Below are 26477 nucleotides of genomic sequence, written 5' to 3'. Positions count from 1 at the left end.
TAAATTCTTACTCTTTGTCCTGATGTTTCTTGCCATTTTTACTTATTGTTTCTTTGTGTTGTCTTATTTCTTTCCAAACCCAGAACGGAGCTTCCCGTGGTTGCAAGCACAATTCGTGCACAAAGAATGTCGCGAAAAGGCGCCTTATGTCTTTCGCCAAAGTTCTGTCCACTAAAAAGCATTATTCGATTGTAAGTTCTTTAGAAATGCTCGTGTAAAAGGATGCTAACTATCTTAAGAATACAGTGGACACTAAAAATGCTGAAAATTCAGCAAAAAATCGAAAAAAAAAATGTTTGCATTTTTAAAATACTCTATCAGTTACGGTATCCAGGGCAACAAGATTTTCTTCATTCCATGCATTATTTAGTGAATTATGGGTTAGTTTTGCCTAGCATATCCGTGATCACGCCCTTTAGTTTACATTTTTCAGCACTTATACACTGCTGTCATTATTTACATAAAAACTTTAAACTTAAAATGTTTCATGCACCACAATATTTATCGGATTATAATGAAACTTTGGAAGCACATTCGGACAATATCTAGTTATAGTTAGTTGTACGCTTGAATTTCAGTAATGACGGTAATGCAAAATTAGAAATTCAACTCTTTTGTTGTTAAAATCACCGAATTTGCTGAAAATTTCGCATAAATTCTCCTTTTCAGCAATTTTTTATAAACTCTCTCATAAAGCTGTATCATATAACTGTCTCATGTAATGCGTACATTGGTGTAATTATGCCCAATGATTGAAAAACAAGTTGAAATTCAAAATTTGAAAAAAATTGGGGTGCATTGAGCAATTTGAAACATGTGAATTTTTCGTTTATTTTTTTTAATTTAAAATTACTGAAAAAGTATTTATTTATTATATTTTTTTTTGCGCTAAATTGTTTTTCTTGTTTTAGATGTAATACTTATACAAGCACACAAAGTTTTAGCACACAAAGTTAAGGTTGTCTAGATAAAATATTGAAACACATTTTTTTTTTTTTTTTGTGTGTCCACTGTAGCCTTAAAACACTACATTAAAGAATTTCAAAATTGTGTTACATATGCGGAGCGTTAAAAATGCGTGCAAAAATTCCGAGTCAAATTGGACACCGTTGACAAGTTTAAAGAAGTTTCGGAAAGTAATGTCTCTTCCATTTAAACGCGCTGTTGGTCGGCAGGTTCGAGGCGCGGTAGTAAGGGGCGCGGCGATCGCAGGAGGCGGGAAATCACCTGGTTTTGTTGAATTCAGCATCACAACGTGCTCCTACGCCCGAGGCGAAAGATAAGTTAGAGAAGAAGGCGAAGGTTGATGGAAAGAGACGGGATTGCGATGGCCACTCACAAGCATGCGATGAGAGCGCTCAAACTTGGACGGAATATTTCTTGCGCTCTTCTTTCTTGGTTTACCATTCTTGAACTTGAAGTTTTCTGCCAAGGTAGGATTCAATAAAACAAAGTAGAGTAATGTGTACTTTCAGGCAATTAAGGGGGTGTTGGAAGGAAAAAGAAGAGTGTAGGAAAAACTCTTTAACATGCATTTTCTTGCGTCGCTTTTTTCTTTTTTTAAATTCACGAACAATAATAAACTTGATATAAAACACAAACCTTTACAATTAATAATTATAACTGCATTCATTTGTAAAAATGCAACCGATTGTTTAGTTTAGTAATCCGATCGAGTTGAAAATATACGAATTTTGCGTGACAGACGTATACAAGAGTTTGATTTATAAACTTATCTGTGCATTGTAAACATGAGGTAAGTTTATATACACAAATACACATATATTTAAAAAAAAACTTGATAACATCCAATTTATAACGAAAATGATACAAATATATTTCAAAAACAAGATTGAAAAAATCACAGATGAGTTTATTTGTTTCTCTAGTTTTGGTAAATAACAACAATAACCGAAAAAAAAAAGAAAACTTCATAGCGTCCATAAAGAAAGTGACTCGTTTAAATTCCAATCATTTGTCAATATGAATTTGCTCTCAATTTTCAAAGCAATTTGATATTTGTAGGTAAGCCAAAAAATGTGTACTAATATAAATTAGCTTTATTTTTTGGGGGTAAAAGTATTCTCAAAACTAGTGTCAAACATAAACTAATTAAAGCGGTGAACAAGTCAAGAAGAAATGCGTGTTTGTGCGTGTGTTTTTTGTAACAATATAAACTTCATCGATTTAAACCGTCAAAAATGTTTACCTTTATTTATTTATTTTTCTTTAAAAGTAGATAGTAATGTATGATGTGTAAGAAAAGTGACGCTTTGTGAAAATGAACGAAATTCTTTCCTAGGATGTCTACCATTAATTATTTTCTAAATTTTAATTTTCGATAAAGCATTTAATATAAAAAAGCCAATGTTTTAGTCTGTCAACAAGTTGTCCAATATTGAATCTTTGCAGGATATCTTACTGATAGTCATTTAATCCAACATCCTCTTAATTGTAAAATGCATGTATTTCTATTTAAAGGATTGATATTTATTAAATATATTATTAGATGTTACATATCCATTAAATAACAAATTAGGGTTGTCTGTCGGCATTTTTTTTTTTTTTTTTTGAAGTTCTGTTTCAAAACTTGACGATTATTTGTCAGCAACAATTTCTTTCATACAATTCTAAAATGACAACAACTGAGGAATGTTTTATTTGCCCACTACTTAAAAGTGTACTGGGCAGGCGCATAACTTTTCGTCAACCGCTTCACCCTGAGAAACCTAAACCAGAACCACGAAAGTTCTTTAATGTGCTTTTTTTTTTAAATAATTACACATATAAAAAAAAACCGCTTTTTTATGTGCCCAATTCACAGTTTTTAATGACGCCATGAATTATTGTGGATTTACCGGTCAGAGTGACCTACCTTGAGTTTTTAATCATACTTTCTTCTTTTTAGCATGCAAAGTTTTATAAATATATATATATATATATATATATATATATATATATATATATATATATATATATATATATGCAGCTTATTTTCCAAAGGCCTCTTCGAGTACGTTTTTTGTAAATATCCACCTATCTATCTATATATCTACATACATATATTTGAATACTAGCTAATTTCGACGCCTAGATTATTCTTTTTTGCGCAATACTTGTATATTTTTTCATCGCTGTTTTGTCTATTTATCTCTCTACATCTTTATCTATCTATATCTCTATATTTTTCATTATTTATCTTCTCTCTCTCTATTAATTTCTATTTCTTTTTCTTAATTTACCTATCTATGTATATCTATCTCTGTATCAAGCTAACTTCATATTTATATGTATCTAAGAAAGTGAAAATCTATACCTATTTGAACATTGTCGCACCACTACAGATATTGCATAACGTACAACATTGCATGTTTGCTTCTAATTGAAAATGATTTTTTAATTGTAACATTAACAATTAGACAAGCAGTTAAACTCAGTTTCTGTTATTTACAACAAAACATTAGCACAGAAATTAATTTTGTCTTATTTGGATAAAAATGCTAAAAAATCACATAAATAATTGAATAACTCTCTAATTTTGTGAAAATTTGACTCTGAGTCTAATTTTCACAAAATTAGAGAGTTATTCAATTTTGATAGTTATCTAATTTTGGGAAAATTTGACTTTGACATTGTCTGCAAAAACTAAATCTATATTCCAAACTTCGGGTTTACAGGCCTTACCGTTTTCCCGGGAAGCGCACCACTCACACACTTCTGGGGAAATATCTATCTCTGTATCAAGCTTCAGATTTATCTATCTATCTCCATAAGAGTGAAATTCTATACCTGTTTAAACATTATCGCACCACTAGATACATTGCATATCTTAAAACATTGTATGTTTACTTCTAACTTGAACTGATTATTTTTTCATTGTAACGGACTCTTAAAAATTAAAAGGCAGTGTTAATGTGTTGTTGTAATTTTTTTATCTACAACAACACATTTACACGACAGTTAGTACTGTCTTGGTTCCAAGAAAGAGAAAATGCAAAAAAAAAAAAAAAAGTTTCATAAACCATTAAATATTTTTTTTCCTAATTTTATTAAGATTTTGTTCTGAGGTGTACATTGTCTCCCAAAATTACATCTGTATACCGAACCTTATGTTTATATGCCTTACCGTTTTCCCAGGAAGCGCGCCACTCACACACTTCTAAAGAACTGGACTGATTTCAGGACGCTGGACCTAAAAAACTGTCGTGGTCGACAAAATCGTCTAAAACACTTAGAAAAAGTTTATTTTTACTACTAATGCACTGACGTTTGTTGACAGTTGCTTTATTTATTTTTTTTAACTCAAGAACTCCTATTATGTACAACACAAATGCGCTACATAATTCAAAAGTATAATTTATTGTAAATTAAAACATATTTGAAGCATAAAATCAACCCGGTGAAATTAAGTACGAATAACGATTATGTATGTATGTAAAACTTCAACAGTATACTGCCTTTTATTGGATCTATTTTTTAAACTAAATTTTTTTGTGCTGTTACTTTAAACTTTTAATTTGGCAGTTGTTTATATGTACTCTTAAAACACAGAATGACCCGTTAGTGATGACGAAGAACAAGAAGACAAAACAAAGTGTTTCGGTTTCCATATAGCGTTTTATACGTGTTACAAGAGAACTTTATGAAATACCCCAAAGATAAGTATATTTCAATAAGAAAACCGTTTTCTCGTGCATACTTAATCAGTGCTATAGAAATAAATGAAATTAAATTTTTCATTTGCAGTAAGTATCTTTTGTGCTTCGTAAGTTAATGAATGAAGTTAATGAGCTAAGTGTAAGGACATATTGAATTGTATCGATATAAATGCAGTAACCCATTCGTATTCGAATGACATTTGTTACATGGAAATTTGATGAAATTAAGCGGTTGAGATCCATACAAGAGATAGCGTTTTAGTCTAAGATCCCCCTTTTGGGAAGAGAACTTCGTGTGAATACTGAATTTAATTTAAGAATAAAATATTACGTTCTTGCAATATCTGATTTTTTTCAATTGTTGATTGTTTTGTACTACCTCTCTTTATTTTGTTTTCAAACCATTTTTAAAAGATCATAAAATTTTGAAAGATTTTGGGATTTTTTTTTTTTTGTAAGTCAATTTTTTCATGTATTTTTCTTTAATACAGGCACCAATAACTTTAAATATTCTCTTTTTGAAAGAAGGATTAAGAACTAGTCATTCTCATGAGAAGCACTTCTTTGTAGGCTAGTCCTTTTGAAAAAACTGCGCAACCAATAAATACCATTCCTTGGCTGTGACCAAAAGGTGAGATCTACCTGCTGAGCCGTTTGCAATTGCATTCTCGAATCTCTATTGCCTTCCTTACTTGAACCTGAATCTTTATTCTGAATTATCCTTGCTTCATGTTTTTACGTGAAAATATGGTTAGGCAGCTAAAAAATATGGAGAGTAAAAGTTATATTGCAGAAAGTTTTCAAACTAAACTTCAAAAAGAAATAATCATAAATAATTACACAAAACAAATACTATTACACAGGTGAACATGATTCATTTCACAGGTAAAATTGTTCAGTTGAACTACAGTTCTTTTTGTTCTACTTGTAGTTCTCTCAAAACGCTGCTACTTCAGTTAACCAGTTTGATTAAAATAGCGTAGGTTTCTGTAAATATTATTATTTGTCTGCATCTTCATTGATTCTGATTGTTTCAAGCAAAAGAACTATAAACTAAACTAATATGCAACGTAAGTTTTGAAACGTATATTTTTAAAAATGAGACTCATTTTGTATTAGGATACACATCATCCGTTGAGATGTTAATTATTTATATGCGTTATTTAATCCATTTACTGTATTAAAATTAGCTATTCCAATTAGTACTACAAAGTAATGGTTCCCCCCCCCCTTTTTTTTTCAACTGTAGAGTGTCAGCATTGAGAAACAATTTCATACTAAATTTTGGGTAAACTGTTCCTTTTTTACTACTATAAAGTTTTCAAGACGTTAAAATGGTAAAACTCCGAACATTTCAGGTTTAAAAGCTTGCTGAGTTGTCAGCGACTTCCGGATATGTTTAATAAATAACTTGGAATATAATAATTTACTAGCGAAAAAACATAATGTTAAAAGAGTACTCATCTAAACTTTTTTAATAATTAAATCATAACATTCAAATGGTAGAAAAAAAGTTTGAGCATGATTTTGCTACAAAAATAATTTAAAAGAATTACTGAAACTGAAAATAAATAAGCAAATGAAATGCTTTGAATGGAATTTTTTACTTACAGTCGACTAATATAAACCATAAATGTGAATACAATAGCTGATATTGAATTAAAAATTTAAAGAAAAAAAAAACGACTCCAAAAATTATAACTATTAACAATATCTATCGATTCAAAAAAAAACAAAAAAAAACAGAAAAACAGAAAAATAAAATCATCTGAATGGGAACTACAGTGCTGCAGAAGCGCAAGAAAAACCTTTTATCCTCTTTTTGGGTCGGAAGTTAAAGACTGATTTTTTAAAAATGATTAAAATGTAGTTTATTTGCTGAACGTTTTCCGATATACATGGTCCTCAATTTTTACATATTTGAATATACTAGAATATGTTTCTGTACCTCACAGTCAGACTAACGTAAGTCACAGTATCACTACTTTGTAGGAGAGCGTAAAAAAATTCGTCTGCTGCATAAAAGGGTTTGGACTTACGCCCTGATAACACTAGTAAATAATAATAAAATATTTTAATTAATATAGTACGTTGTTGTGGCTCAATGCGGAGCTAGACTTTACATGCAATGCAGTAATAACATGAAAATTGCCACTTCTGGACCTTCGTTAGTCTGGCGCTGGGGTACAGATTTTTAAAATTAAACTTTGAAATAAATTTGCTTGCTTATAGCGGACCAATAAACAAAGCAATAAAAAAATACTTTCAAAAACTATTATCCATAAATTGTGCGTGCACGTGCAGTAATATTGACGCAATGTTTGCTTTGCTTATGTCTGTCCAGTTAACATAGAAATTGATGCTTCTTTCATTTAACATCGTTAAAACGCGTTTAGATTATTCTGAGAGCTGGATTTGCTTCATTATGACCTTCTAGTATACATACAATGTATAAATACTTTCAATATATCGTGCATAACATTTTGTTAAACTTAGGCTTCGATATTGATCTTGTTACTCATGGTCGTTTAGCAATATATAGCAATTATTTTTTACTTCCTTGAGCACGATTAAAACATGTTTAAAAAAGAAAAAAAACTTTGACTTTAGTTCCTTTGCACGCTGAGGCAGTGTAGATGAATTTTACTTCTGTGGGAAAATCATCTATAGTTTTTAAACGATTAACAGTCCCACTTACACACATTTTGAAATATATTGCGTATACAATACGTCTTCTTAACCTTGTGCAATATAAATTTATTTCTCATCGCTTTTGCTTTCATAGTATTGAAATACTTATTTTTATTTTAAAGATAATTTTTTTTGTCAATTTATCAATAAAATTCGCAGACTATTCACTACCTTATTGCGAAGTTAAGTTGTGTCACACAATACAATTTACAAATATGTAGGAAAACATCATTTTTTTAAATGTTGTATTTTATTTCATATTTGTCGCTAAGAAATATGCCTTTTTTAAAGTTAATTTAAAGTATTATTTATTTTTTCATAAAAGTGAGTAATCGACACATTATTGAGAAGTTAAGTTGTCTAATACAATCAAGTTTTCAAATATGCAAGAAAAACTAAGGGTCCCCCCCTCCTCCGCGTTTCTTATCACTTTTGTCGCGAAGAAGTAGTGAATTTTTTCCTCCTTTATCTTGAGTTTAATGGCAGAGCAATAATTTTGCATAAGCTTTTAAATAACAAAAGTATCTTTTCTGTAAGCGACACCCACTTTCAGAAGTATTTATGACGCTATATACATTTCTGGACATTTTCCCTTCCTTTAACGTTTTATCCACTTTCAGAATGAGTTATTGAAATTGTGTTTGGATTAAAGTCAAATAGAGTTCAGTATTTTACATAGCTTTAAGAAATGGTATGCGTACGAAGCCACATTTGACATTGCGTGGTTTTATATTATGATTTTTAAATCGAAGCTTTTATTATTCTACAATGTATGTCCTATATAATAATGTATTCTCATTTATGTTATGATACGCAAAAAGATTATTATGCATTCTTATTAAAAACGATTCTGCAAAAAAAAAATTAAAACAATCTGATGTGTGCATCACATGACTTCCTTTTACCCCAATTTAATGTAGTTTCCCCATTATTGGCATTCCTAATGTGATTCATTAGTTTACTCTCTGAATATCACCAACAGTGGCCAAATTGAAACCAGATTTTGAAAAAAAAAAAAAAAAAAACAACAAATTTGTCGCCAAGTTGGCAACAAAACTTGGCGATCAGAATACTGGCGATATATCGCCAAGTGTCCGCCAAATTTTAACACCACTTAAGTTTACATCGAAATTAACAATGATTTCCTCCCCAAAAAGAGGGAAAAAACCCTTTAGAAACACCCGAATGCAGCCAAAAGGGGAGGTGAATAATTAGATCTCACTAGGAGTCTACGTACCTAGGAGTCAACTTTCTAGGACATACCGTTCTTGACTTACGCGACATACATATGCACATACGCACATACGTACATACAGACGTCACGAGAAAACTCGTTGTTATTAACTTGGGAATCGTCAAAATAATAAAAGATAAGTTCTTAGGCACTTATCCACGTGTGGTCTAGTCGAAAAAAAAAAAAAAAAACCTCAACATTATTTCGAGGGTGAGAAAATGGAAATTAAGTTCGATTTGTGAGTGAAAATTTTTTCGCGAATACAATGCTTCCTTTTTTGTAAAAGGAAGTAAAAAGCCGTTAAATTCGTGGAAGGTTCGCGTTTACTACTTCATTTCTACTTTAATAACTCTTAAGGTGGTTAATTTTTCCGGCGTTCAATGATTATGCGTATAAAAGAACGTATGGATAACAGATATATCAACCTTGATCTCCCCTTGGTTAGTTTTAGCAAGTTGTCTCAATATGTTTGTGTGTACTTTTGCATGCATGCTATTTACTTGTGTATTTTGCGTAGCTCGAAAATGGCATGTGGTAGAATGTTGAAATTTCGAACTTGGGATTTGTAAATCATCTGGCTTTGCACATTTATTACTTCCTTTTACGAAAAAGGAAGTATTGTATTCGCGAAAAAAATTTCACTTAAAATTCGGCCTTGATTTCCATTTTAACCACCCCCGAATTAATGTTGAGTTTTTTTTTTTTTCAACCCGACAACACGCGGATAAGTGCCTAAGAACGTAAAGACACCCGAAATATCCATTTTGACATTCCCCGAGTTAATTACAACGACTTTTCTCGTGACGTCCGTATGTGCGTATGTGCGTATGTATGTCACAACGCACATACGCACATGCGTGTTGAAATTTGGTACATGCACTCCTAGTGGGTTCTAGTTGTGCACCTTCCTTTTTGGGTGCATTCGGATGTTCCAAAGGGGTCTTTTACACCTATTATTGGAGGGGGGGGGGGAATCAATGTTAATTTCAATGCAAACTCAAGTTGTGTTATAATTTATGCAAATACTTGGCAACATATCGCCAAGCTTTTGGTAGCCAAATTTTGGCGCCAATTTGGCAACAAATTGGGCGATTTCTTTTTTAAATCTGGTTTTAATTTGGCCATTGTCGGTGATATTTAGAGTTAACTATTGAATCACATTAAATTGCCAATAATGGGGAAATAACTTTAAATTGGTTTAAAAAAGAAGTAACGTGATGCTCATCAGCTCCTGCTCGTGATTGCCATCATATTTTTCAAAAGAGCTCTTAATTATTTTTCCAAACAAATTCTTAAAACAATTCTTTCAAAAACCAAGATAAGTTTAAATACAAACTGAGAACGTTATAAAAACGCAATTACTTCTCCGTGTATCGCCAAGTGTTTTGTCACCAATACGACGACAAATAACCAAGGTGAAAACAAAATTTTGCATCAGCAGTTAGATGCGCAATCCAAAGTCAGTTTTGGCGTTATGTAATGTCACTCCCATCGAACCAATGTTAAAACGTTTGATATGTCTGCAAATAGAACTATAGAAGTCAAGCTCTTTCATTGTCGCCAGACCTAAGGGGTCTAACTGTTAAGAATGTTCTTTTCTTTATTCTAAGCCTCTTTTAAACTTCCTTTCTGTTCGTTCTACTCGTTCCTTTCAGATTTGGAATTGCAATTTCAGGCGCCTGAAGAAAAGAAATCACAGTACTTAAATTTATATGAGATATATTCTCCAAATTTCAAAGAATTTATGTATTTTATCAGTGTAGAGAAGTGTAGAAAACTCATAAATGATTTTACATACATAAGAACTTTAAATTTATGAAGTAACTCTTTAGCTCACTTATGTGAATAAACACAAAATTTATTTTAAGTTATTAGAAACTATAGACTATTTAATAGGCGTAGGAAGAAAAAAAGTGCGGTGCACATTAGAATTGCTATACTTAACTGTTATTATTAATTTTTAATATTCTTAATTTTTAAAGTATGCATTTAAACAAAATGAAGTTTAGTATGAACAGTCAAGCCCGCTTTTTGGAATATCCCGTTTAATGTAATACTTTTCATTGTATCAAACCGGTGTAATTTGTGATTTTGAGCCCGAATAATGGAATGTCCCGCTTATTAAAATATTTTTCGTGGCAAATATGCTACTCTATTAAGCGGGATCCACTGTATTTAATAGCATTTCATTCTCTAAAAGTACGTATAATTTAAGAAAGCAAGACTAATAAGAATAAGAAACGCATATTTTTTTTAATATTGAGTTTTACAAGTCAAATAATAATAACTTTTGAAAATGGAAAAAAAAAATGACACTTTATCTATATATAATTTGATCTAAAATTATTAAAGAAATAAAAGTTTTTCATTTGCTTTACTTCAACTATACTGTCCAAGTCATGCTAACTTGGACAAAGGTTTGCTAGTTCTGGCTTCAACCAAACTCAAGCCTGTCGTATACGTTAAAGGTCGTGGACCCCTGTAAGCATGCTAAGTTTCTTGGGAAAATAGCTTTGAAAAACACTATTTTGCGTAATTGCTACGTCCAAATTGTGGAAACAATAAATAAATCCGACTTCTAGAAGAAATGGCACTTCCCCTTTCCATAAGCTTTAACTGTGGACTCTACCACAACGGTAACTGCATAGTCATTCGGATAATCACTACATAAATAGTAGGCAGATATTATACGTATATTTTCACTAAAACTTAAATTTTATTTCTTTAATTCGTTTAAGGTAATACTATTTTTCAAGGATACTGTGTTAGATCCTTGATTGATGTTTGGGTTAGATCCATCCATTTTTCTTGTGATTCAATCTTTTGAACACCTATTTTATGTTATGGAAATACATCTAGCAATCAGATATGCTCACTTTTTACAGAGCAAGTATTTATTTCAAAAAAATAAAAATAAAATTGATAGTTCTTTGAAAATTAGCCAGTCGAAAACTTATTAATGCGTTAAATAAATATCTGCAACTAAGCTACCTTTTAATGACCTCTAGATTTCTACCAAGTCAGTTAAAACAGACTAAAACAAAACACAGCTCAAATTTGTTTTCGAACTGAATTGAAAAATCTCGGAAGAACTCTATACATGACATACATATGAAGTTATTAGGAGAGATTGGCAAATTGCCTTAATTTGAAAATAAATGTCCCCTGACAAAATATGTAAACTAAAATGCTTTTGAAGATTTATGATTTTTAGAGCGTACTTCTTTCTCAACATATACCATGGTAACTCATTTCGCCGACGCTGAACTACATAAATCTTTCATGTTTTGCTTGACATTCTTGTTTTAGTGAAGTCTGCGATGTTTCGTTATTTAATTATCAAGGCACTTTTCACGACGCAAAACTTACAGCTTTCTGAGACATGAATCTGGATTTAATTTCAAACTCAGAATTTTACAGTTATATTTTCTTAAATGTGAAATTAATTTTCAAGTCGTGGATCAAAGTTCGTGGGCTACATTTTAGCATTAATTTATTTAACTTATTAATTCAGCTTTCTTTAAGTATATTTTTCGTTACACAATATATTATTTTTGCTCTGATAATTCAGACGTTTGGCCTATTTCGAATTCTTGAATAAATGGGTATTATTACAGTATTAATTGAAATAATTTTCTTAAGCAGTAGAGTTCTTCTTTAGACCTTCTTTTTATTTCACCAATAATGCTCAATATCTGACCCGTAGATCACATGCGTTCTTCAAATGTAATCTGAAATAATTTAAAAAAAAAAAAATCATATAAAAAGTGAAACTGTGTGCTGAATTTATGTAAACTACAAATAAAAAGTAATTTATGTAAAAAATTAATCTCCTCATCCAAAAAATAATGAAGAATTAAAGTCAGCTGCTTTCATTCACTCTGGATTACTGTCCTTATAGAGTGATTTGAAACACCTAAATTTTTCATCAAAAAATCGAAATAAATGTTTTTATAACCTTCCGTGTGATAAAAAAATAGCGAAAACCTCTTTCTCTCATTTGTAGACCTGTAGGAGAGAGGAAAAAAGAAAAACACTTAACTTTAAAAAAAAAAAACTTTTAAAGTTGATTTTCATAAATTTGAAGTTGAAATTCATAAATAAATGTTTTCATAACCTTCTGCGGTACATGCAAAACCAGTAAAAACCTCTTACTTCTCATTTAAGAGAGGAAACTAGAAGATCACTTAACTTTAAAAAAAAACTTTTTTCAAAGTGTCATCTTCATGCAATGATGAAGTCAGTGATGATTGGAACCACGCGGAACTTTCAGAATCACGTCTAAATGTTACCTAGTCTTTACTAACCAACAGTGTAGCTAAAAAAATTACCACAGTGACAACAGAGTTTGTTTCTATCTACACCGTTATTCCTTTTATCCCAACTGATCGTACTTCGCTTCACGATATTTCACATTGCCGTCAATAGATACGCTACGCTGGCAGACTAATTTTAGAGTTATCTTCAAAAACTACCACAGGTGTGGTAATAGACTTTGTTTCTATCTTCGGCATTATAGGCCAGTGCCAATAGCTTTGAAAATGGTAAAAAGTCGAAAAAATTTAAAACAGGATGAAACCAGTTAGAAAGGTAAGAAAATATAATAACATTAATAGGAAAAATTAATTACGGGCGAGCTGAGTTCGGGAAGGGTCAAAAAAAAAAAAAAAAGTCATAACTATGTAAAAATTTTAAGCGCTTTATTAAAATGTACACTTTAATTACTCGAAAAATGAAATTTTCCATGTTACATTGACACAAACTTAAAATAAAAAAATACTACAATAATTAAAAATCAAGCTATAGCATGCGTATGTTTTACATTTCTCATCCACCATTAGACGGTGACTGCAGTGCCCTTTATAGTTTTTTGGAGTTACGAATAGCAAGCTACAGTGTAGGATGGGATAAATGAGCTACTTCAGCAATTTTGAACTGTGTTACCTTGAATATTATAAAAAAATTAGTTTTCCAATTGTGTTTGCTGTCAACTATTGTGTTTGCTGTTAATTTAATAAATAGCTTAAAATTTTACATAGTGATGATTTTTTTTTCAAATTCGAGTTTTTTTTATTTTCTTCATTTTTTGCAAAAAGTTTCCATAGTATTGTATATTGTTTTTTATACCATCAAAAAGTAGAGATTCCAACGAAAAAAACTTGCTCCGATTTTTTAAAAAAATCAGATATTTTGACGTGAGATTTTTTGATTGAAAATTCTGATGCTTTTTTACTACTGAATAAAAATAAGGAGAAAAAATAAATATTTTAAATCCAAAAAAATACAGTGTATTTGGGACCTAATAAGGAAACTTCATTAAATTTAGTGAAAAAATTTTTTTTCTGTGAGAGATAAAAATAAAAAACCAAAAAGTCGGTTTTTTGAGTTTTTCGCATATATTTTGAGGTTATAGAAAAAAGTGCAAATACAAAAGTTGTAGATCTTTTTATTACCAACAACTTTGTAATTTAGTTTTTTTTTTCTCGATAGGACTCTTAGTTTTTCCGGAAATCGTGATAAACCGTTTTCCCCCCCTTAAACCCCCCTACACCCCCCTTCCCGAACTCAGCTCGCCCGTAATTTACTTTTCCTATTAATGTTATTAGATTTTCTTACCTTTCGAACTGGTTTTATCCTGTTCTAAAATTTTTTGGTCTCAAACATTATTGGCACTGGCCTATTATTCCTTTATCCCAACTAATTCTACTTGGCTACATGTTGCTTAGTAAACCGTCGATAGATAGCCGCGCTACACTGCTACACTAATTTCGATCTTCTGGAACATGCGCTTCAATTGCTCATTTATTTTTCTTTTATAAAGTGTCAACTTTGCTTCACTCTTTACAAAAGTAGGCTTAGTATGCATAGCGAATAGGTTTTTTTTTGTTTGTTTGTTTAATTTCAAGTACTATTGATGGTTTTATTTAATGCTTTTTTCAGCGCAACAAAACTTTGAGTTTTTGTCATTTCAGTCAGTTTAAAAAGTGTATATAATGTCTTTAAAATGTATATAATAAAACTCGTAATCAATTGTAGATTAGTGGTTATTCTAAATCAAACGTACAAGTTATATTTTAGTTTTTGTCTTTGGCTATGAGTTGCGTTTTAATGTAAAATTTAGTGTAAACTGCTAAAGAGAAAACATAGAGTAAAAGTACATTTTCGTGATAAACGATTAAATTACAAGAGCTATTGAACCTTAAATTGTTTTATGTAGAGTCCTTTATTTAAGTTCTACTTCATTGAGAAGAAAAACTATTTTTTCCATCATTGCTTATCTTTAGTTTTTTCCCCAACATTTTGTAAAACTATTGATTCAAACTAATAACTTCATTTTCCGTTATAATGTTGCTTAAACATACTATCATTCATGGTGGAGAAATCAGAGATTTCTTGCCGAAAACTCTATTTTATCTCCACTGGATTTGATCTCTGTCTCCACAACTGGAGACAGTAGTGGATATATCTCTCTTTAGTCTCATTAACAAATATTTGCCGACAACTCAACTGTACGTAACGTTTTTTCCGTAGAAATTTATGTAAAGTGAAGGATACATATTTTTTTCATGTATTGGGTGATTAGTGAAAACAACTGCTTTTCATTTTATTTATTGAAATTTGTATATCAATAAATAGTATATAAATATCGATGTGTTTCTATCCCAGTTTAATAAACAGCTGTAGGTTATATTATTATAGTTATTATTATAGGTAAAGTAAGAAAATACGTATTGGGGGAGATTAAAACAAAATCGAAAATATCCTTCATCCCATTGTTGTAACTTAACACGCATCTACTTTTTAACGTCTTTCTATAAAACTTAGAATAAACACGATAATTAAATATTTCAACATTCGATCACTATTACATTGGTCTCTTTTAACAGATAGTTTGCAAAACTATCAATGCCCCAATTTACATGCGTAACGGTTTTTTCTTTTAAATCCATTATGTTTGTTTAAGTAGAGTATAAAATTACAATTAATGTAGTGAGGTATTTGGTGAAAGAAAATCATAATCTCTCTCTCTCTCCCTAAATTTTCAATCACATTTTTTAATTATATTTTATTGCGCTCACTCATTAAACACTTAAAATAATTTCCTAAACTAGTCCACACCTAATCATAGTGATCGGCAGGCAATAGTAATGCACACACTACACTATGCAATAGGGGTAACTGTTGTACATTGGGACACTGCTAATTTCTAACAATCTATACTTTGCAGCAATGTTTTTTGTAATCTCTAATAGTAGCCTTCAGCACTAAGTGGTGGCGTAGTAACAATCAGCATCAAAATTATTAAATTGATAATTTTGTTAGAGCAAGAAAATTTCATGACTCCAAAGTAAATATTTTCTTCATTTTTATTTCATTTTCTATCCTTGTATTTGTAAAACTAATCAATTGAATTTTATTTTGTTATAAAAGAGAAATACTTTAAGCATTTTGATTATGAAAAAATAATGATCGTGAATCTAGCATGACCACCAATTTAGTTTTTCTTACACGACGTGGTGATTGTACCTCGGCACAGCCAAACATGTTGTACCTTAGAAAACGTCATAAGGTACAACATATGCATGGGAACATGGAAAAATGTTATAGTCTTTTGTAGACTTTTAAACACATTTAATGTTAGATAATAAGTCATTAATTTATTATTCATTATTGAAAATTTAATTCATTACAATGGAAAATTTTTATTTTTGCTTTTGGGTGCAAAATTGATTTAAGTATATGGCTGTTTCCTGAATCATGATGAGTGTCCATTTTACAACAGAATGTTTCCCAAGGTGCAGAAGGTTTTACACCTTGAGACAGTTTGGAACTCTTACTTTAAATGGCAATATTTTATCTTCAAACTGTCTGAATTTTAAAAATATATATACTCTGGTATGCAAAAAATTAAGGACGAAGTCGAAAAATTAGCATATCAGCTGAACGAAGAGGCAGAGCGGTCAGAAAGACCAATCAGGAGATTAAGTAAGGTGATGTACGGTAGCACATGCGCAGATATGCAGGCAGACGTAATGGGGGAGTGTCTGAGTAGTATAAAGCATGTTGTCGGTGTAAGATCAGTATTTCTGGCAAAGAGATTGCACGCCGTATAGCAGTTAAAATCACACCGAGCTGCTGCCTCAGCGAGAAATGGCGAATAATCAATCTGTTAGACGACATCTGGATGCTTTTACCCGAGGTCGAATCATTGGGAAGTTGGAGGAAGGCCGCAGTGTGACAAGTGTGGCTGCAGAGTTCGGAATTGCTCACAGCATCGTTTCACGACTTTGGAGACTATTTCAAACTACAGGAACAGCTATCCGGGGGTTCAGTAATGGTCGTCCACGAGGAACCACAGCCGCAGATGACCGGTATATTGTCTTACAGGCCAGAAGAAACAGGCGGCAGACAGCGGGAGAAATCGCTAGACACACGACACAGGCGACTGAACGACCGATATCGCGTTTTACCGTGGCCAGAAGACTGCTCGGTGGTGGTCTGTTTGCACGACACACAGTGGTTCAAAACGACAAAAAAGCGGAAAAAATTCAATAACTTTCAATATTCTCAAAGAATGCTTTGGAAAATTGTTAAAATTGTTGCATGGTAATATTTATCTTCATGCTTACTGATCGTATTCACTGCAGAACCCCGATTTTACGTCCCTCGAATCTACGTTTTCCCCACATTTTACGTTTTTTATCATCAGGTCCCAGTTTTTCCGTACACGAATAATATAAATTTAACCCGGATGGAAAGTTTGTTATTCATTAATTTCCCGCATTTTGCGTTTTCCCTTGGCTGTTAAATAAAAGAGAAAAAAATGTTTTAAAATTAAGAAAAGTGTTTCCCTCTGTGCCTTTTTAAACATAATTCACTCTGTTGAAAGTTAATCCATGAAAACAGATACGCCTCTGCTCCATCCGTAGCTGACCATATGTACTTATCGGCCGCCAATGAAGATGAACAAGAAGAAGAGGAAACACAACTCGTCTCTTCTTTCAATACTGCATTTAAGAGTTTAATAATAGTGTAAGACTATTTTCTTTATCATAAAGACCAGGAAAAAACTTTGCAAAGTGTTCCAATCCTGGAAGATGCTGTATTTACTTTGAACTCAATGACTCATTATTACTGACTATTTTCAACCCAAACTCCCGAATTCGTTACTTTATCTGATTTTTGCTTTTTATACATTTCCCGTATTTTACGTTTTCCCATATTTAATGTTTTTGGATTTGAATTGACGTTTTCCCATATTTTATGTATTTTATGTTTGATTCAGGCCTCTGAGAAACATGAAATCGGGGTTTCTCTGTAGTTCAAAATTCATTTCTATTGTAAGTAAAAAATATAAATTAAATCAGTCGTACGCCACACGCAAGGTTTATTTATTGCAATTGATACCCTCGAACAATATTTTCTGGCAATGTTGACAAACTGAGAACAGCTTTATACTAGAATGATTTCGAAAAGGAAATCAGAAATTTCAAACGTTTAATGATTTTCTAATTTCATTGTTTTATGAACAGAATGGTTATTTAACTTTTTATATATAATTCTGTATGAGTTTTAAAAATGTCTTTCTTATATGTATCTTTTTTAAAACCAAACGGGTCCGAAAATTGTTATTTTCAGGTTACTACTGCATTGCATGTAGAATAATGCTCCGCATTAAGCCATAACAACGTAAATCTGTTTTTAAAAAATCTTCTATATTTATTGATAATTGTTTCAAAAGCCCCAACTTTCGAAAACTGTAAACAAACGTTTTTAGGCTTTCCTGCAAAGTAGTGAAAGTGTCACATACGTTAGTCTGGAGCATGTTAAATTTGATGACCAATTCCTATGATAAAAAAGGAATTTACCCCTGTCATACCGTTACGAGTTATTTTCTAACTTACTATATTGGTATTCGTAAATAGCGAAGATCAAACAAAAACATCTGCCACGACTGCAGTCGCAGGTGGTCGCAGCTAAAATGTTGTTTATTTACAGGAAGGATTAAACTATTGATACATGTAAATTTTAGCTCACCGGAAGCCGCCGATAAAAGTATATTCCACAATACTTTTCATTATATTTTTAGGAAAATGATGTTTTTTTATTTCAGGTAGTTTTCAATTTTGATGAATTTTTAATTTTTAACTACAATGTAATATGCATCCTATAAGTGTAAAAAACCAATCAAAAATGACTTTTATTAAATTTTAGTCCTCCTTATTGAACGAATGAATTAAAACTGAAGTATAAGGCGTACGTCCGAAAAAAGTAAAAAACATAATTGTTCAACAATCTCGGCCTATTTTTGTAAAAACGAATTTTTTTTTCAAAAAACTCTTATGGAGTAAGTTACTACAACTCAAGGGCTAAGTAATTACGGCATGAAATATTTTTTATCTTAAAACTTAAAAATGGCTATTTTTTCCGCCCTTGAACCACTGTGCGACGCCCTATACGGTGTGTACCTCTAACGCCTGCCCATCGGAGAAGGCGTTCTCTGTGGTGCCGGGAACACCGGAATTGAAGAGACAATGAATGGGGACGAGTACTCTTTACAGATGAGAGCAGATTCAGTCTGAGTAAAGATTCTCATCGCATACTCATCTGGAGAGATCATTCCTCGAACATCATTAAAAGGGACAGGTATGGAGGTCGCGGTGTTCTCGTTTGGGGAGGCATCATGCTTGGTAGTCGTACAGACCTTCACATCTTCGACGCAGGTTCAGTCAACGGGACCCGTTATTGTTACGAGATTCTTCTTCCATATGTGCGTCTTTTTAGAGGCGCTATGGGTCCGCAGTTCCTTTTCATGGACGACAATGCACCATGTCATCGCACAGTAGCTGCTGAACAGAGAGTGAGGATATTGAACGTATGGATTGGCCGGCACGATCTCCGGATCTAAATTCTATCGAGAATGTATGGGATTTTCTAGGCAGACGCTTGGCAGCAAGATGAATGGGCAGCAATGCCTCAACAACTCATTGACACCCTCCTTCTCAGCATGGGCAGACGCTGTGAAACCTGCCTAGCAGTCGGGGGAGATTATATCCCTTACTAAAGACCGGATGTTTCTTGCTGGACACCCATCACAGGGGTGTTTCGGCCGTCAGTCGCATTGCGCTCCATGCTACTTTTTCAATAAAGCTTATTTTTATCCCTCTGATTTCTCTTTCAGTAAGTGTTGCTTACATTACACATGTCCTTACGTATTGGGAATCTTACGGTATTAAATGTGTTGATTTGGAAAGCTTTTGTACAAAGTTATATTGAAAAACCCGTCTCGTCCTTAATTTTTGCACACCAGTGTATATTGCAGAGAAATATGTTGGGGTATTTTAATGTGATATTTACATTTTAAATTTGATTTAAGTAATTCACGTTTAAATTTAAAATATGAAAAGTGTTTTGAGGTAAAACTCTCCCCTTTCCAAAGAAAAATGAAACTAACATTTGAAAATGCTAATTATATTTGAACCGATCCGGTTCCAAACTCATACAAATATTAATAATTAGCTCATTTTAGGTGTTCGAGAACCTTTTTTGAGGATTTTTCTCTTTTATTAACCAAGATTCAACATAGAAATGTTAAGTTGATCAGTGTAAAACATTCTGAATATAGTACGCTTTAGAACAAAATGGGTTCATTCACAGCAGATTTTAAAGAAAAAAGTGCATTAAAATAACAATTAAGCACATTTTCGGCAATAAATGACTTATTCTGATCAAACACCAATTTAATTTATTTAAAACCCTCCTTTGCAAAACAATAATGTAAAATAAACCCGCGTGTCATAATGCGTACGATACCAATGTCATATGTTTCGGAAACTGTAAGCGGCAATCATAAATCAACAGCTTTTTTCCCAAGCCCCTATAAAAATGAAGATTTAAATAATAATAAAAAAAAAAAAACATTCTGATAACATAACATTTTGTTCATTTGTAAGATTCCTTGCAACGCGGGAACAATGAAACTTTTGGAAAAGCACAAAAAGTAGAAAAAATTACGCTTCGAGATATGGTAAGTATGTGCAAGTATATGCATTGTGTTTCATAACTTTTTGATTAAAACCACGTCAATCCCTGAATGTCTATCCTAGAATAAAAAATACTATATGTGACCTTCGAGTAAAACTTGATAGATTTTATAGTATAATTTTCGAAGTTATTGAGCTTTGAAAATGTGCATATTTACAATTTCATTTCATCAAAAGCTTTATTGAAATTTATCTGCATGGCAGTTCAATATCTAGTTTAATGGAAGCATTTTTAACAGTTTGTGTTTTGATGGAGGTCATTTTTTTCTTAGATTCCTCTTTATTGAACGAAAACCTATTAGTTTTCCTTTGAAATAGAAATTACCCTTAATTTTCTCGCGTCAAGCGCATTTTAAAGCACATTTTTGTTTTGAATTTTTCTCACACACTAAACTTCTCAATAAATTTTCAACGTGTCAAAACTTTTATAGAAACTGAAATCACAAAATTTTATCGCACAAATTTCCTTTTACTTTAGTTATTAAACACTAAGCTGAACATTAATTCTTCCTATGAAATATATTAAATGTTTTCATTCATATTAAATATTTTCAATATACTTGCAACAGAAAACTTCCATTACGCTCTTTTATCATCATTTTTATTTCTCGGAAAATAACATTTTATTTTAAAGCCAGTCCTTTCATTTCTAAGTTTTGCAAAATAGCTTGTCACAATACATTACTGCAAGTGTTTGCTCAAGCTAACTTAATTGTACGCTATAGTAAAGCAAAAACAGAAGCATTTGAATATTTTATTTTAATTATGTCAGGTGTAAAGGAAATGTCTTTTTGCTTTAAAACATACTCCTGATTCATTCGCTGAAATATATATTGTTTAAAAAAGCTATTCACTTTACAATTTTAAAAGGTTTTACTAGAGCCGTATTTTCTGTGTTTCAAGTTTCTTAAAAATTCCTCCAAGTGAGCTCTACAATTGGTACTGATAAACTAAAAAAAGTGTCAGAGGGTTTCGTCTAGTAAAACATACGTTCCTTGATCCTGGAAACATGCCACGTTTTATTTTAATGTTATTTCATGAATGATATGTTTGTCATAATCATTAAAATGTAAAATAGAAATACTTATGTGATGCAACACTATCATTACATTTAAAACAAACAAGTGAAAGCTTATAAAGTAAAATATGTAAATAAATAAGCCAAATCATTAAAATGTTAAAACCAAAATACTTATGCGTTACAACACTATTAGTACATTTAAAATAAAGTATTGACATCTTATTAAGTAAAATATGTAAATAAATAAGACAAATCATTAAAATGTAAAAATCAAAATACCTATGTTATATAACACTATCAGTACATTAAAAAAAATAGTGACAGCTTATTCAGCAAACATGTAAATAAATAAGTCAAAATGCTTCCTTTTGTAATAAGTGTGACAAAAATAAAAATATTTAAAAGTCTAAAAATCCTTCTGTGAGATCGATAACATTTTCTTTTTGTGATAAACTTGAGAAACTTAAATTTCGTCAACCTCGTATTTTAATTTTCAATTTGATGACACATTTTAACGGCTAAGCTTTTGTAGCACTGGATTATTTACACTAAAATTAGCACCTGCTTTGCGCATTGCAAGTTGTTTTCATATTTAAAAATATAATTGTTTTTTTCCCCAAACCCTTAATTTTCTACTAGATAGATATACTTTCTAGAAGCTCAAATAAAATAGGAAATCTATGTAATAATGAAACATCAAGAAAAAAATTCCAATGGCATTTTTTTATTGAACGTTTTGAAAATGTTGTATTATCATTTATTTATTTGGTTATCTATTTTATACTTACCATTATGCGATGCTTATAAAGAAACTATATATTGCAATATTTCAAGACTAAACGTTTTCTATTTTAGCATTTAATGCTACTTTACTCAAAGAAATTTATTTAAAAAAAAAACTCTAGCTATGTATATTTTTGTCACTCTGAAAAAAATGTTATAAGCAATGGACACGGTAAAGTTGTTGTAATGCTTATTAGAATCATCAGTACGACATTTTTGAACATTCAGGCAGATTATAGGAGACACACTTATAAGCAGTATGTAAAATTAATTCTTTTGAAAACTTTTGTTCACATTTTTCCACATAATGTTTAAGTACTTGAAAGCTAAGTACTTATTTTCCCTTTATTGAAGTTATCAGAAAAGATAAATTGAAAATCATCATTAAACAAAGTCTTCCTAAACCCATATAAGTTATTCACACATTAGCAGTAGATTAAAATCTTAAGATCACCATTAGGATTTGTAGAACCTTCGTTAAAAACGACACTGCTTGGGCTTTCTTCGATACAATTCCCTTGCGAGGAGGGGGAATGTCTTTGTCAATTTTGAACTAATGAAACAATTAATAATATTTTTTAATAATTTTGTTTTCGTCATTTTTAATTCAAAGATAATACCTTTATGCCTTTAATACCATTACTTTTTTTGTTTTTAGTGCCAACAAGAAAGAATGATCTACAAAGGATTGTGAAAATATAAATTATTTATTGTTATTTTATTTTTTAAAACTCATAACAAGGAGTTAAAAAAAGCAAATTATCGCTCTAGGTACAAGTGCAGCCATAAATTATTTAGTAAGATTTTTTAAAAGAATTTAGTAAAGGAGTTTTAAATATTTTACTCAATATCGAATGCTCCTGTCCTTTATTTTAGTTTGAAACTTACTTTTCTTGTAAATTTTCTAACTTGAAGACGACAGAAATTAAATGCATATTTTAACTTGTATATCACTCAAAAGGATGGTTTTTTCTGCATTAGATAAAGTTTCTCATAATTTCTAAGTTATATAGAAAATAGGAGTTGCGGTTGTTTTTAGCGAAATTCAAACAATAAGTGCAACTCAACAAAACCTTAGGACGTGTGATAACAAAAGTTTCCCTGAAAAAAAACTGAAAAAAAAAAACGATACAATAAATTCATAGTCGCTTCAAAAACTTTATTTTACTTTTATATGGAATTTTAGTTGCGAAATAGTTTTTTAAAACTTACCACTTAATTATTCTATAGCATAAGAAAGTTTTCTTTTTAAGGTAGGAAAGAAAAAAAAAATCGCCTTCAAATTTGCAGTTGTTTTAAATTTCTTTAAGTAATGATTATTTCTTTCGTTTTTAGTATATATATATATATATATATATATATATATATATATATATATATATATATATATATATATATATATATATATATATATATATATATATATATATATATATATATATATATACTGGCCTACGATATAGTCTTTATGAACGATATTCACAAAAATATTTCTGGGAACATGAATTGTTTTGCTGATGATGTCAAAGTTATGGGGACTGTGGAAAATGAAGAACAAGCAAATCAGCAGCAAGAGGATCTAGATCATATTACGGAGTGGGCTGAAAAATGGGGTATGGCTGTTAATGTTGCGAAATGTCAAGTGCTACATTTAGGGCATGGAAATAAGTGTACAAGTTATTATTTGCAAGGTTCAGTCATTAGTCAGGCAGACAAAGTTACTGATCTGGGGGTCTTAATAAGTCAGGATTTAAAGTTTAACCAACAGTGCAGCATTGCTAGTAACAAAGCCAATAAGATGCTTGGGTTTATCAATAGATCTATTTCAAACAAATCTAAAGAAGTTCTTCTGCCCTTATATAGAAGTTTGGTAAGACCCCATTTGGAGTATTTTGTTCAGTTTTGGTCTTCTTATCTTAAGAAAGACATTAATGTATTGGAAAGGCTTCAAAGGCGGGCTACAAGGCTAATAAATGGACTTTCCCACTTAGATTATGATTCCAGGCTTAGAAGGCTAAAAATGTACAGTCTTGAGCAAAGAAGAGGCCGAGAGGACATGATTCAGTTGTTTAAATTTATTAAAATGAATGATGTTATGGGGCTGAAGTTTAGCACTGAAAACAGGACAAGGGGTCATTGTTTTAAGCTATTTAAATCTCAGTTTAACATTGATATTAGGAAAAATTATTATTTTAGCAGGGTAGTGGAACCTTGGAACAGCTTACCGGAAGAGGTGGTAATGAGCAAGGGAGTAGATAGTTTTAAGAGGGCCATTGATCTTCACTGGGGATTGTATATTGACTAGGACCAGTCTAGCTGGGCCCAGAGCCTGTTGTTGGTAGTCACTTTTGTATTTGTATTTGTATTTAACTGTTTTACTGGTTAGCCTGTGTCATTTCAGTGGTATGAAGAAATGAAAAGTGGTCACCAATAAACGCTATCTACCGGAGTTTAGGGTTAATCCACTGGAGTTACACTGTAAAAACGATTCAGAAACGTTCCTGGAAAATAATGGGCAGCTGATGTGCCTAATTTCTGCCAGTAACAGAACTTGCAAAAACCAGGAACGTTTTCTGCTAAAATTCAGTAACCTTCCTGAAATTATCCCGGAAGCTTTCTGAAAAATTCAGAAATCTTCCCGTTAGAAGCCAGTCGTGTCTCTGAAACTTTAGATTAAACTTAGGAATGTATAACATAATAGCTCGGCATCTTTCTGATTTACCAAGGTAGTTCCAAGAGCATTATTGGAAACATGTCCAAAGCTAAGCCAGAATTGCAAGTAAATAACGAGAATTTTACCCACCTGCAATTCTTGCAAAGCAAAGTAGTCCGCACTTATTCGCTCCCTTTGGAAGCTTAATTAGCATGAGCGGGCCGTAATTGAACTGAAGCCAATGCACTCTATAAATACGTTTAGTTAATCTTTAAACTGGGAGCTAAAAATATTTTTGACAGCAGTAAAAAGTCTGCATTTGTGCGACTTATAGCAATTCAGGAAACTTTTTGACACGGATACTTGATTTTTCCAGGAAGTGGTTAAAAACCATTAAAATTCCGAAACGTAACTCGGAAATACTCAGTAACGTTTCGGAATTTTTTTACAGTGTAGGGTTACAATTTCAACTATCAAAATATCACCCAACAGGGAACTGCTTCGCTCGAATGTAGAAGTAATATTCACTCGTCGCGTATCTTGGCGGGCAGTTTTCTTGTTTATAAAGAGAGGCTAAATTAAAGTCAAATGATTCTTACCTTTTAAAGCCCTGCTGAGATAAAAAAAAGATGTGGTGAGATTATCATAACATCTCGCCACTGAGTCATCATTATCAGGTCGTAAAAATCGATTCATTGAGTGATTAATTCATATATGATAAAATGTAAACAGTTATCTTCAAACTTCATACTTCTCCCTTTCGTTTCATAAGAAAAAAAAAACATACTGCATGTGTTACTTAATATAGTTTTAATGCCACTTCATTAGGTGGAATGAGCTAAAGGTGAATAAAGAAAAATGAAAACAATTATGGGCTGAAATTCACAATATGTAATAAGATGTTTCACACGCTCAAGTGTGGCGGTAATTTTTATAATGAGAATCTGGCTGTTACAGTTTCTTCAAAGATAAGTGCAAAACTGGAGAGCTTTTTTCAGACTTATTTTTTAATGTCATATCTTTTTGAAAGATATTTTTAGTAATAAATTTTATCGGGGGTCTGTTTGTAATAATATTAATATCACTGTTTTTGTAGCATTAATTCAAAATGCTGCAGTTTAATTTAGTCAAAATGATGTATTTACATTTTTTAGCATTAGTTTTAAGCATGTTTTATTCTACATATGAATGTATTTGGACTAAAACACACTACGGGAAGAAATACAGTTTCTGAAAAAAAATTTAGGATTATGCTTAGCACAGGTTCATATTTCCTGAATTACATGATTTTTGCTAATCTTTATATTTTTCTTTCACATAATTAATTTTAATTATAAATATTATTAATATAGATGAAATAAACATAAAAATTTTAAAACGTAGTTTTTTGCTT

The 26477-nt window shown here is 31.3% G+C and overlaps 1 protein-coding gene across 1 annotated transcript in view; it reads left to right on the top strand.

The window, feature by feature from the left end:
* The first annotated feature begins 1302 nt into the window (after positions 1 to 1302).
* The window catches only part of LOC129218166 (uncharacterized), a 454520-nt gene continuing 429345 nt past the window's right edge, over positions 1303 to 26477 (top strand). Inside the window, exon 1 of the mRNA XM_054852380.1 lies at positions 1303 to 1433. Coding sequence (XP_054708355.1) covers positions 1307 to 1433 — 127 coding nt within the window. The 5' untranslated portion in view covers positions 1303 to 1306. The remainder of the gene's footprint in view (positions 1434 to 26477) is intronic.

This window comes from Uloborus diversus, chromosome 3, assembly GCF_026930045.1.
Source record: "Uloborus diversus isolate 005 chromosome 3, Udiv.v.3.1, whole genome shotgun sequence".
Classification (NCBI taxonomy): Eukaryota; Metazoa; Arthropoda; class Arachnida; order Araneae; family Uloboridae; genus Uloborus; species Uloborus diversus.
The sequence above is the reverse complement of the archived record's forward strand: the minus strand, read 5'-3'. Positions and strand labels throughout refer to the sequence as shown.